The 11,348-nt window shown below is 38.1% G+C and overlaps 1 protein-coding gene across 1 annotated transcript; it reads right to left on the reverse strand.

The window, feature by feature from the left end:
* Positions 1-1,735: 1,735 nt before the first annotated feature.
* On the reverse strand, positions 1,736-11,113 carry LOC148851064 (uncharacterized). The gene is made up of 5 exons (XM_088947882.1): positions 10,531-11,113; positions 10,050-10,290; positions 7,683-7,762; positions 2,973-3,102; positions 1,736-2,875 (listed from the first exon to the last, which is right to left on the reverse strand). Exons 1-5 carry the CDS (start codon positions 10,821-10,823, stop codon positions 1,985-1,987), a joined length of 1,635 nt encoding a protein of 544 aa, XP_088804008.1. The 5' UTR covers positions 10,824-11,113; the 3' UTR covers positions 1,736-1,984.
* Between the last annotated feature and the right edge of the window lie 235 nt (positions 11,114-11,348).

An 11,348-nucleotide genomic window follows, 5' to 3' on the forward strand; every position in this document is an offset into this window, starting at 1 on the left:
TAAGCATATTTCCTTTTTAACCATTTCTGCTTTGGGTGCTTCTTTAATTTTTCCAATGATGTGATTTTAATTTCAAGTTTGTCAAAAATCCATTAATATTCGAATTTTTTGAGAAAAGTATGAATAGATTCAATGCAGATTTCTAATTTTCACTGTAGAGTTATAAACATTCAAAATGTTAACAATCCACACTCTATGCACCAATGCCCACCCATGAATTGACATCAATTCCAAACTGACACCTACCCCAACAGTACTTTGGGCCTGTAATTCTGATCCTGGGTTGAATCGTTATTCTCCCAATCTTCGTTTTCTTTTTTAGAAAAAAATATTCTGAGGAAGCTAGTGAGGGCAGAGACACAGAGAGGGATCAAGACCTCTCCTTTTTCTTCTTTTGAATTGCGTTTCTTCAGCTAACAACACAATCAGTAGTTTAGTGGAAGCTTCCTTTGGCAGCATAGCAAATGCTATTAAAGCTGAGGGTTATTTATGTCAATTTCCACATCAATAATGCACATTAGTTGCATTAGTCCTCGACGAACATGGCTCATTGTCTCTTCGATTAGAATATTATAAGTAGACTTTTCAATTCAATTGCTATGGCAATTAATATATCATGTACACATAAAAGAGCATCTACAAGCCATCTGTATCATCCAGAACCAGGGCAAGGAATGGCTTTACACCCTACCCTGCAGCTGAAATCAGATTTGTTCCTCATAGAGTGTATCTCACACCATTCTCACAGCGCATGGCAGCTATGAATTGAGAACATCTCCCTTAGTTATTGTTTATAGGAAGATGTTTTCATTGCTAGCTGCAATGTACTATCAGGTTGCTGTGAGGCATGTTCTGTGAGGAATAAATTTGAATTCCCGGCTGCCATGGATCCCTACTATGGTAGGATATGGTATTTAGGGTGGGAATAGGTTTCAAGAATTTACTATGGTAGGATATGGTATTCAGGTTAAACCCAAAACTCTCTGACCGATAAATTGAATTTACTAAAATATTACTAATTTATTAATGCTTATAATTAAATTGTAGTTATAACTTGTAAGAATATCACGTGAAAAATAATCAATAATAAAATGTTATTACTTGTTTATTGTTTATAAATGACAAGAAAAACAAGAAATGACAAGAAATTAGATACAGATTCTAGATTCGACCCACCCCACCTTCAAATGAGTCAGCCCCCTATAACGTCCCATAGCACATTCCCGTCGTGTATTGAGAGCACCTCCCGATGATAATATCAGAAATCAGAAGATGTTCTCAATACACGGCGGGGATGTGCTGTGAAACGGTGGGGCTGATATACATGTGGGTTTTGGGAGGATATAGATCAAGAGGTTTGGAAAGGATCTAAAATTTACAAAACCACCCCAAACCCGCCCCTTTGGCATCCCAAGGGGACACCTCTTCTAGATTTGTGCCCATCTGATGTGACCCACTGAAATCTTTTGAAGGTGGCCCATTTGCATGGCTTCATGGAATCAATGTGCCATGACCGGTTGATGGTGGCCCATTTGCCCGTGAATTGAGCTGAGACACTACAACTATGGCCTTTTGCTTGGACTCATGATCCCTTCGATAATTCAGAACTAGTTATCATGTTCTAACTATCCATGATTCGCAACCTGAGCTTCTTGATATTTTTACAGGTTCTTGTTTTGATCCCCACAAGCGCGGAGGAAAGAATGAACAAACAGCACTATGTGATACGCCTTGGTTTACTCACTGAAAAGGTTTGGGATGCATGAATACATGAAAAATGCACATCATTTTGATGTTCAATATAACAAAAAGGAACGATCTTAAATGTCCCTTGATCTTGCATGTAAAAGTTAACAATCTTGTAACAAAGAAAGTGCATTACACCCATTAAAATTCCATCAGAACAATCAACAAGTAACAAAATTCCTCCAGCGCTCCTGTACTAAACCAGTTGTGCATTAACATTTGAGACATCCATCCACCTTTAAGATTTGTTGCGCCTTTGCCTCAACCTTCCAGCAATGCTATCTGGGATAAGTTCGGCAGCAAAAGCAGATTTCCTTTTAGGTGTAGGGTGAGTTTCTGCTGCAATATGGCTAATACTGTCCAAATTGTGATCTTCTTTGTTCCCTTCGAAATCATCAGCACCTTTGTTCTCTCTGAACACAGAATCAGAGATACCATCATCATGGCTGCGATTATTGCTAAGCTCCTGCTTCACATTTCCAGTGATATTACTGATATTTTCCAAATTGTGATCCTCTTTATCCCCTTTGAACTCATCAGCACCTTTGTTGTCTTCAAACATGGTGTCAGAGCTACCATCATCATGGCTGCCATCTTTGCTAAGCCCCTGCTTCACATTACCAGAGATATTACTGATACCATCATCCAAAGATTCCAAACTGTGGTCCTCTTTGTCCCCTTTCAACTCACCAGCAATTCTATTGTCTTCAAACATAAGGTTGGAGCTACCATCGTCATAGCTGCCATCATTGTTAAGTCCTTGCTTGAAATTTCCAGCAATACTGTATGGGCCTAGCTTGGAAATAATAGCAGTTTCTGAATTGTTCTCTGATGTAACATTGTCAGTATCATGCTTACAAGCCAAACCTGTAAATTCATTTTTCTCCCCCTTCCGTCCATCACTTTTATCTTCAGGTTGAGGATTTGAGCACTCATGAGGACCATCATCTGAGTCGGGAGATTCCTTATGATTGTTAAGATTGTTAAGTTCTTCTGTATCACCAAAGGCAATTGACCTCTTTGCAGAAACTTGGTGTTCTGAACTTGAGTTGTTGTCATTGGAGTTTTGCTGAGATCGTCGAGTCTGAATAAGATAATGTGCAACTGACTTGAAGCCAAGTCTTGAGACCTGGAAGGTATACCTTCAATAAGTATTGTTTGCATCCTACCTTCATGGATATGTTTAGCATAAGAAGGCACCTATCTTTACTGGAGTTAGAACTTACTTTCCTATAGAGACTTCCAGTGGGAATCCATCCTTTTGCCAGTCGACACAAGCTGCAGTTGCAAATTCCTCGACAGACAGGGCAAATCCAATTGGGATTCTGATTTGCTTCTATTACATTCTCCCCATATCTTCACAGAGAGGAACAAACAAACAGAACATTGATTAACTCAGACAAAAGAGGTTCACTTTTTAAATTGTAAGCCCATTAACCATTCATTAACTGAAACTGTTGCAATGGTCCACCTGATAGGGGCTCTATTACATTCTCCCCATATCTTCACAGAGAGGAACAAACAAACAGAACATTGATTAACTCAGACAAAAAGAGTTTCACTTTTTAAATTGTAAGCCCATTGACCATTCATTAACTGAAACTGTTGCAATGGTCCACCTGATAGGGCTCTCTATCTAGTGCCATAAAAATACTTGCTGAATATTCAAATGTCAGGGTACAGGCATTTTATCCACCTACCATATACCTATGATAGGATACAGACACCACTGCACCCAAAAGTGGCTGAACTGAAAATCTTATTGCTTTGTCTATAGTGAATAAGTTTTCAAGGAGGTTGTGGGCTCCTTAATGGCTGAAACTGTAGTTAGGTAGACTACTATACCCTTGAATATTTTATTATTGAATCATTATCCACTAAAAGACAAAGCAACAGGTTCATTTCAGCTGGTTATCAAATAGCCCCCGAGTGGGTTTAAATAGAACGGATTGGCGAAAAAGGATTCATTGTAGCTGACTCCATATAGTTGGGATAAGGCATGGATGATGATGATGGTCAAATAGCCCCTAAATGATTCAAACCATGTAATTAATGGTCTAGGATGTCCATATATAGATACAGATGAATAAGGAAAACGGCAGAATTATCTCGAGGGCTGTACCCCAAAAAAGAGGGTTCCCAAAACATTTTCTCCAAGATTTTCTGAAAAACTGTTTCTATGGAGTTTTTGCTCTTGAAGATCCTTGCATTTCTCTCCTGCCATAAGCAACAAAAAACCGCTGCAGGAGCCATGTTCCTGCACCAAATCTCATAGGAGAATCTGCAACTGTAACAGTTACAAGGTTGGACACATGCAACCATAGAAGCTTCATGTTAAATTTGAGCTTAGAGAGAGAGAGAGAGAGATCCATGTGAAAACAAAGACCAAGGATAATTGTTTGAAGGAAAGTAATAGTAGATATGGATCTTGATGATTTGGTCTTGTCAACTCATAATTGGAACAGAAAATAAATCACACCATGAATCCAAGAAGAGTATCACCAGTGCAGCCACATTAAAGTCATGATCAGTCCTTCGAAAACAAGGAAAAAGACCCACTTAGCTAGCTAGCCATCTCCATCAAAATAATTGAACGCGCAGTATGACTCAACTGCTCACTCAGACCCTAACCATGTTCTTCTTGCTTCCATCGACAAAGAAAAACTATAGCATTTTTTCTTATTCCCCCAGCAGTCCAAAGCTTTACAAAAATACAATAAAATAATTATATATAAAACATAAAACCTGAAGTCTTCTCTCCAGACGAGCTAGAGCAGAGCAAGGTCTCCTCTCCTGTCCCTCTCCCCATGTGGATCTCCTATCAACAGTACCAACCCTCAGCACTGTTCTCATGTGAAAACCCTGCCACACAGACCGATGGACCTTCCCTCTCATGAGTCTCATCCATCCAGAGAAACAAGCAAACCAAAATAAAAGCTATGAACAATTAACTACTTATTCCATCACTTTTCGTGACACTTGGGTGGCTTGGCGTTGATGATGCAGACTCCTCATATATATCTTCATTTATTTGTGAACTTGCTTTGATTCCTTAGCGGATTGAGTCATGTGCTGAGGGTGGTCATCTGGGATCTGATGTTGAAGCAATTGGAGGTTGTCCTTCAACTGATTCATTTTTCTCCTCGCATAAAACACAGTTTGTGGAGAGTAGGTAGATTCTTACACCAAACAATGTTCACTGAAATCAGCTGCTCCTTTGACCTGGAAATTGAATTGAAAAAATACTTAATCATGAATTTGACTTGCCCCACTCCCAAATTCTTTTGTCATTTCTCCCAATGTCCACTTGAGTACTAACAGTTCATACAATAACTCCACCATTGCCTCTACCTCCCAATCATTTAAATTTCTTCTGCATCTGCATGTAGTCTCACACCAAAGCTTCTTTATCTGTGACCACCTCAAAGAGGGCAGGATAAACTTCCTTCAGAGGTCTGTTCTCACACCAGCTATCCTTCCAAAATTTTACCCGGTAACCTTGAACCATATTCCCTTTGTGAAAGGATCATAGGCTTTCCCGATACCTTTCCAAACAGAACATCCATAAGATTGGTTTGGCACCCCTGGTTCCCATACTGAGTGTCTATAACCATACTTCGCCCCCTCACCCTTTTCCACAGCCCTCCTTGATTCTCTCCAAATCTCCAAAACCATTTTTCCAATAGAGCAGCTATATTAACATCCTTCACTCTTTGCACACCCAATCCTCCTTCGTGTTTGGGTTTGCATATCTTATTCCAGCTGACCAAATTATATTTTTTCTTCTCATCCCTCCAACCTCTCCATAAGAAGTCTCTTATCTTCCTTTCTATGGAGTGTTTGAATTCCAGTCAGAATTGGGCACAATGAAAGCAAGAAAAAGGGCACACACTAAACCATAAAGATAGTGTAAACCTTTTTTTGGATAAATAAGATAGTTTAAACCTTTATTTGTTTGTCTTTATATCTAATTACTTAGAATGATATCACATAAGCTTTATGTGGTGGCATATGGTTGGATGGTGGTATATAAAATAGAGATAAAACACAAAACATAAAAGACATCGAAGGAGTTATTTTAGATCTTCTTCCAATCAATAGTTTATTGGCATGAAGTTGCCACAAACAAGGGCCACTTTCTTTATACGAAAAGACTTATAGCTCCCTGTCTTAAGATGGTATTTGGTTGGGCTTTCTAAGAAGGCTTTTCAAAGCCTAAAAGCTCAAAAGTTCTTTTAGGCTTCCAAAAAAATAAGATAAAGCTTGGAAAGTCTTTTGGTAACTTTGTTCTCCAAATTCTTGTCTTTGGCCTCACAAAGATGGACAATTATCACAAGGTCTCTTCTAGTTGCCCTATAAATAACAGCCAGATGAGATGGAAAGAATTGTGGGTTTTTAGAATGGAAGCTGAAAGAAAGAAATTGGAAAAGCTTCAATTGGAAATTCCTATTTCTTGTATTTTTTGAATTTCAATTTCTATTGAGTTGTGGCTTTCAAAGAACATCTTACAAACCACAAAAGAACTTTTTTCTTAATCTTTATGGCTTTCAAAATCCCAGCTGCAGCCTAAACAAATAGCCCCTTAGTCTTCCCAACCTTTGTTTTGTTTGTCAAAATAAAGATTAGAAAACTTAGTGTTGTACATCATTCCTTTATTTTGCATAATTTAGAGTTATTATTTCCTTGTATACGAGAATACATCAATATCTTAACTCAAGAACACATCTTTTTTCTAAGACCAAAAAATAAAAAATCTTTTTTTTGCGGTTCACTAGTCAGTGCTAGGCACCATCTAATCACTGCATCAACTAGGGGAACCAAATTGACTAGCAATAAAGCATGCTAGAGAGGGTAGTAGGGTACGAGGAGGCAAACATCAAATCTTGTGCTTACACTCTTCCCCCAAGTTCTTTTTGTCCTGTTTATGATACTCAGCATTAATATCCTGCTTCTCCATAAAGCAATTTCTATTTATAAGAAAAGGAAACACAATTTCACATTTATAAGAAGGCCAGAATATGTGTTTCATATCTCCTTCCTAAAAATAAATATTCTCCCTCTTTTCCCATAATATTTGCCCAACATTAGACCCAGCTATCTGGGCTTGGGAAGGGTAGACTGGATACAGACCTAACCTCTGGCAGTTTTTTCCCCCAACAAAGCAACTGCTTTCAGACTTGAACCAACATTCTCATGCTTGTCATCCCAAGGTTTTACCATTACACCAAGGAATAGCCCCTATGATTTTTGTCAAATTATATGTATCTTTTCTCCTTCATACTTTTATTATTATTGTGTGCTTTAAACTTGTCATTTTATGTTGTTGAAGCGAAGATGTTAGATTGGTATGCTTCTCTTTTTTCACCACTTCAATGCTTTTACCTACATAGAAATCATATTTATGGTAGAATGTACTACACTATATTCCTACATTCATGGTAAGTGTGTTGCCCATAACATATTATTGTTGTTTATAAAAGGTTAATAGAACAGGATTCCATGTTCATGTGACCACAGGTTATAAAAGGTTAATAGAACAGGATTTCATCAAACACAACTAACTAACCCTTGTATACCACACCACTTAATGCCTGCCCATATGCCACAACCTAAGACACAGGTAGGGGAAAATGAGTTCTGCTTGTCTGATGTTCCTACTAATAGAAAACCTACTTCTACCATTAGTAGCACTAGCTGGACTCTTGTAAGTGATGCCTTCATCATTTTTGACAAGGCAAATGAGAAATGAGAACTTAAGTGTAAGTTTCAAATATTTGTACTACTCCTAAGTTTAATACACAATTTTAATAAAATCATTAAAATAAAATTACTCAAGGTCATGTGTATTTTAGGTGTACAACAATAGGAGTAAAAGATAAGAAAAGCAAAAAGTTGTATGAAAAATTATGGGAAGACAAGAATGTTATAATATTTACCTCATGTATAAACAATCCCCACAAAACTGTCCTTGGACAAGGTTGCATTTACTGCAATGGGTACGAAGACCAAGAGTTTTCTGCCTGCAAGAAATTGAGTCAATCCCTGAGTAGAGTATGTAAGATGTAAAGAATGTTTCCAAGTTAGGATATTATTGGTATAAGGAAGTAACTTAGCATGTATTAGATAAGTATAGTTTAGTACTTCCACAGTTACACTATGCATATTGAATTAGAATCAACGCCCAAGGATGTTGTAATCAGAAAGTAAAATGGGGAATTGAGTAAGTGCAAGGACATGAACAAAGATATGTATAAGTATGATATTATAGTTGCCACAGTTACATCACAAAGGTGGTAGCCAAAAGTTGCTCGAAGTTCTTCCAGAATATATGGACCACAAATTCCTACTTTGTGGCTAGAATACCTTTTGCTCAAAAGCCTGCCTGAGTATCTAGAATTCAAAACCCTCATCTTGCAAAGAGAATCTTCAAGAGTATGTAAACAATCACCTGATATAGATCTCCGAGAGGCTTAACCAGTCATAAGATATCTGAACATCAGCTTCTAAATTGTCTTATAGTCAGGCTGTATTTTCTAAGTGCCTAATTTTTTCAGTATTTCTTTTCTTGTATGTGAATTTTAAATCATAAAAGCCAGAAGATGAAGATGCTGATGACAAATTATCTCCCAAGGTAATAATAAGCTTTTATCGCTTCAAGCCCATCAGAACAAACTCCCAAGGTGTGGAAACAGAAATAGCAATAACAGTAATAGAACTTAAGAACATAAAGGAATACCATGACTTTGAGAAATTATTTAAACCATCTCCACATGGAGATGGGAGAACATAAACACGGTATGAAATGCAGGCCCAGATCTGTAATTTAAGATTAAATAGTGGCATAACTAATTAACAAGAAGCATTAGTGTCCTGAAAAATTGGAACAAGTAATAGTGCTCAAGGACAAAATGATGATCTTTAGAGGTTTGGTGCACAGGTAACATAATACAAAGAAACTTGTAGGCATAAAAAAAGGCATGATTTATAAGCCATCATTTGGGCCTGGTTTGACAAAATAGGCCTCCAAAGTGGACCTCTGTTGGTCCTGAACATGAGTCTTAATGGTTAGGCCCACAACCCAAAATTCCAATTGTATCAAGTTCAGTTAGGCCCATGCCTCAATGCAATAAAGGTGAATCCCATCACAAAGCAAATTACTTCCCAAAGATGGGGGCAGTACACAAGCTAAGACTAATACCCACTTATATGGATTTGGTTAGCAAAAGGGATGAGGAGGTAGCCACAACCCAAGCTATAATATAGGTGCCTAGGGGGCATCTGGAGAGATCAGCAAGCTTGCTCCAAAGTATGGGAGAAGAGAACTAGATGAATATATTCTAGAGAAAGATTAAGTCACTACCAAGGCCCTTTCTTAGAGAAGCATTCTAAATCGTCTTCATAGTCAATCAAGCATGAAGTTTAGAGCAAAGAAAAATAGAAAATCTACGCCAAAAATCCAAGAAGCATGAAAAGCATGTCTGAGGGCCTGAGGGCCTTATGTTTGGCCATTAATCAGAGGTTGCTCATGTTACTGAACAGAATCAAAGAACCACATCCCTTTGTATTTTCATTATTACAAATTTGACTTTGTAATTGTCTCCATATTTGGGATTAATCCAATACAAGAAAATTGTGTTGATAAAGCTGTAGATTCCAAGTCATGTGAACCAACATGCACACAGTAAACAAAAAATCATGAGACACATCAGTGAACTGCAATGAGAGAAATATGAATAAAGTCTGCCTAATTATGATGCAAATCCAATCTGGGGAAGAAGCAAGGAGGGAAAACCAGGCTACCGATAGAGATAAGCGCTCTATAACAATCCAATTAAAAAGAAACCCATAGCAGATACACCTTATTTACTACCTCCAAACCAATCACAAACTCATGTATTTAATTTGGATTTAGGATGAAGGGTAAGACCACTCAAACATTTTCAAGTAAAGCAAAGCACGAAAGTTAGTTTAAATAACATGAAATCATGAACATCAAATCTCCAGAGTTTCATTTGACCTTTTACCTTGCCAAAGGTCAGCATTTTTTTAACCTTCTACAGTTCTACTACATATTTTAGTTTTTCGTCAATGACGTTCTAACTCTTCCAAATGCACAGAAACAAGTTACTATTCAACACCCAATTAAAAGTTTCCCATGTGCATTAAGAAAAGTAGTTGATAAAATGGTTGTCCATACAACCACAACTCAGATAAGCAGATTTGATATCCAGGTTTCAAATAAAAAGAAACGCAAAAAAAAAAAAAAACAATAATAAAATCGTGTATTCGCAGCAGGGGGGGACTTGCCTACACTGGTGACAGGTCTTCCCCTTCACAGGATCATATATTCGCTTCCCGTCCTTGCCATATCCATCGACAAAGAGAGTCCAACTCGTCTCGCACGTACCTAACAGTTTGTCGTGTTCCTCGGTATAAATCTCAGGCTTTGAGCCTTCTCCTATACGAGGCTCTTCATCTTTCTCCAGTTTCTCCTTTCTGGGTACGCGCAGTTCGGTGTAGCTGACTGGTGTCACATTCTGTAACCTTGATTAACCAATAAAACCAAAAATAATATAAAAGCTTAGTCATTCGTCAAACCAGATTGATGAAACCCTGAACCCCCACCCCACCGTTTTAGTTGGGGAAAATTAATCAAAAGAAAAGCACAAAAGTTAAAAAAATAAATTAGGATTAAAAACACATTAGAGAAGAAAAACAGCAGACAACCATCTCCACGCAACGAGAGGCTCAACTTGGAACGGTGAAATGCCGGAAGATGAGTACCTGGAAGAACGTCTTGGGGGTTCAGAAGAGGGTAGTGGCGAACGCTGAGGAATTTTCCTTTCAGACAGGTTTCTCGGAGTGCGCTTGGGAGGAAGTTCTGCCTTAAGCTTTAGCGAGAGATCAATAATCCCGAGTTTCTGCATTCTCTGCATGTTTTCTTTGATCCTTTGATCTCTGAACTGCTCGTATCCAGAAACTTCATTGGCCCTTGGGGTTTGGATTTCTTCATTGTCGACTTGTTTCCTGTTTGCCGGGGTTACTAGGGTTCGAGCTCTCTTCCTCGGAGTCACCATTGTTTCGCGTCCAAGGGGACTCTCTTCACTCCAACGGTCGACTGAAGAAAAGACGGAAGAAGAAAAAGAGTCGCACGCCTTGTTGTCAATAATTCTGTGCGGTGTACAAAATCCAACCCCAATACGCCACTATCAACCCACTCAATTTTCCAATCGACGGTCATTAGCGACTGCCAAGTGCCAATTGCCAAATGCAAAGAGATCACCAATCAATGGTCAATAGTCCATACCATGGCATGGCGGGAAACTTGGCTAGGCGCCTAGGCTACTGTGATCTGTGAATCCACACCGCTGGAGCTGGATCGGTGGATTAAAATATAAAAATCTCCCCCCAAGTTTTCTGACAATAATAAAATCCTATGCTTCAGTTTTGAAAAATCAAGCATTTACCTCCCTTGTCCTATTCTGCCCTTATATCTATTAATTCAGATATAAATTCATTAAAAATATCCCAAAATACTATTCATCTTCTTCTCCAAAAATTAAGATGGTGTTTGATAAATTTGAAAAGTTAAAAATATATTA

Source organism: Nelumbo lutea, chromosome 5, assembly GCF_056320005.1.
Source record: "Nelumbo lutea isolate HS-2025 chromosome 5, American lotus-T2T, whole genome shotgun sequence".
Classification (NCBI taxonomy): Eukaryota; Viridiplantae; Streptophyta; class Magnoliopsida; order Proteales; family Nelumbonaceae; genus Nelumbo; species Nelumbo lutea.

What these genes read in the sequence shown, in the direction of transcription:
- LOC148851064 (XM_088947882.1), bottom strand. Translation starts at nt 10,823, where the DNA reads ATGGTGACTCCGAGGAAGAGAGCTCGAACCCTAGTAACCCCGGCAAAC. An exon ending in CCCCCAAGACGTTCTTCCAG is followed by an intron (nt 10,291 to 10,530) that starts GTACTCATCTTC and finishes TGGTTAATCAAG; the next exon opens with GTTACAGAATGTGACACCAG. An exon ending in CTGGAAGTCTCTATAGGAAA is followed by an intron (nt 2,876 to 2,972) that starts GTAAGTTCTAAC and finishes TATACCTTCCAG; the next exon opens with GTCTCAAGACTTGGCTTCAA.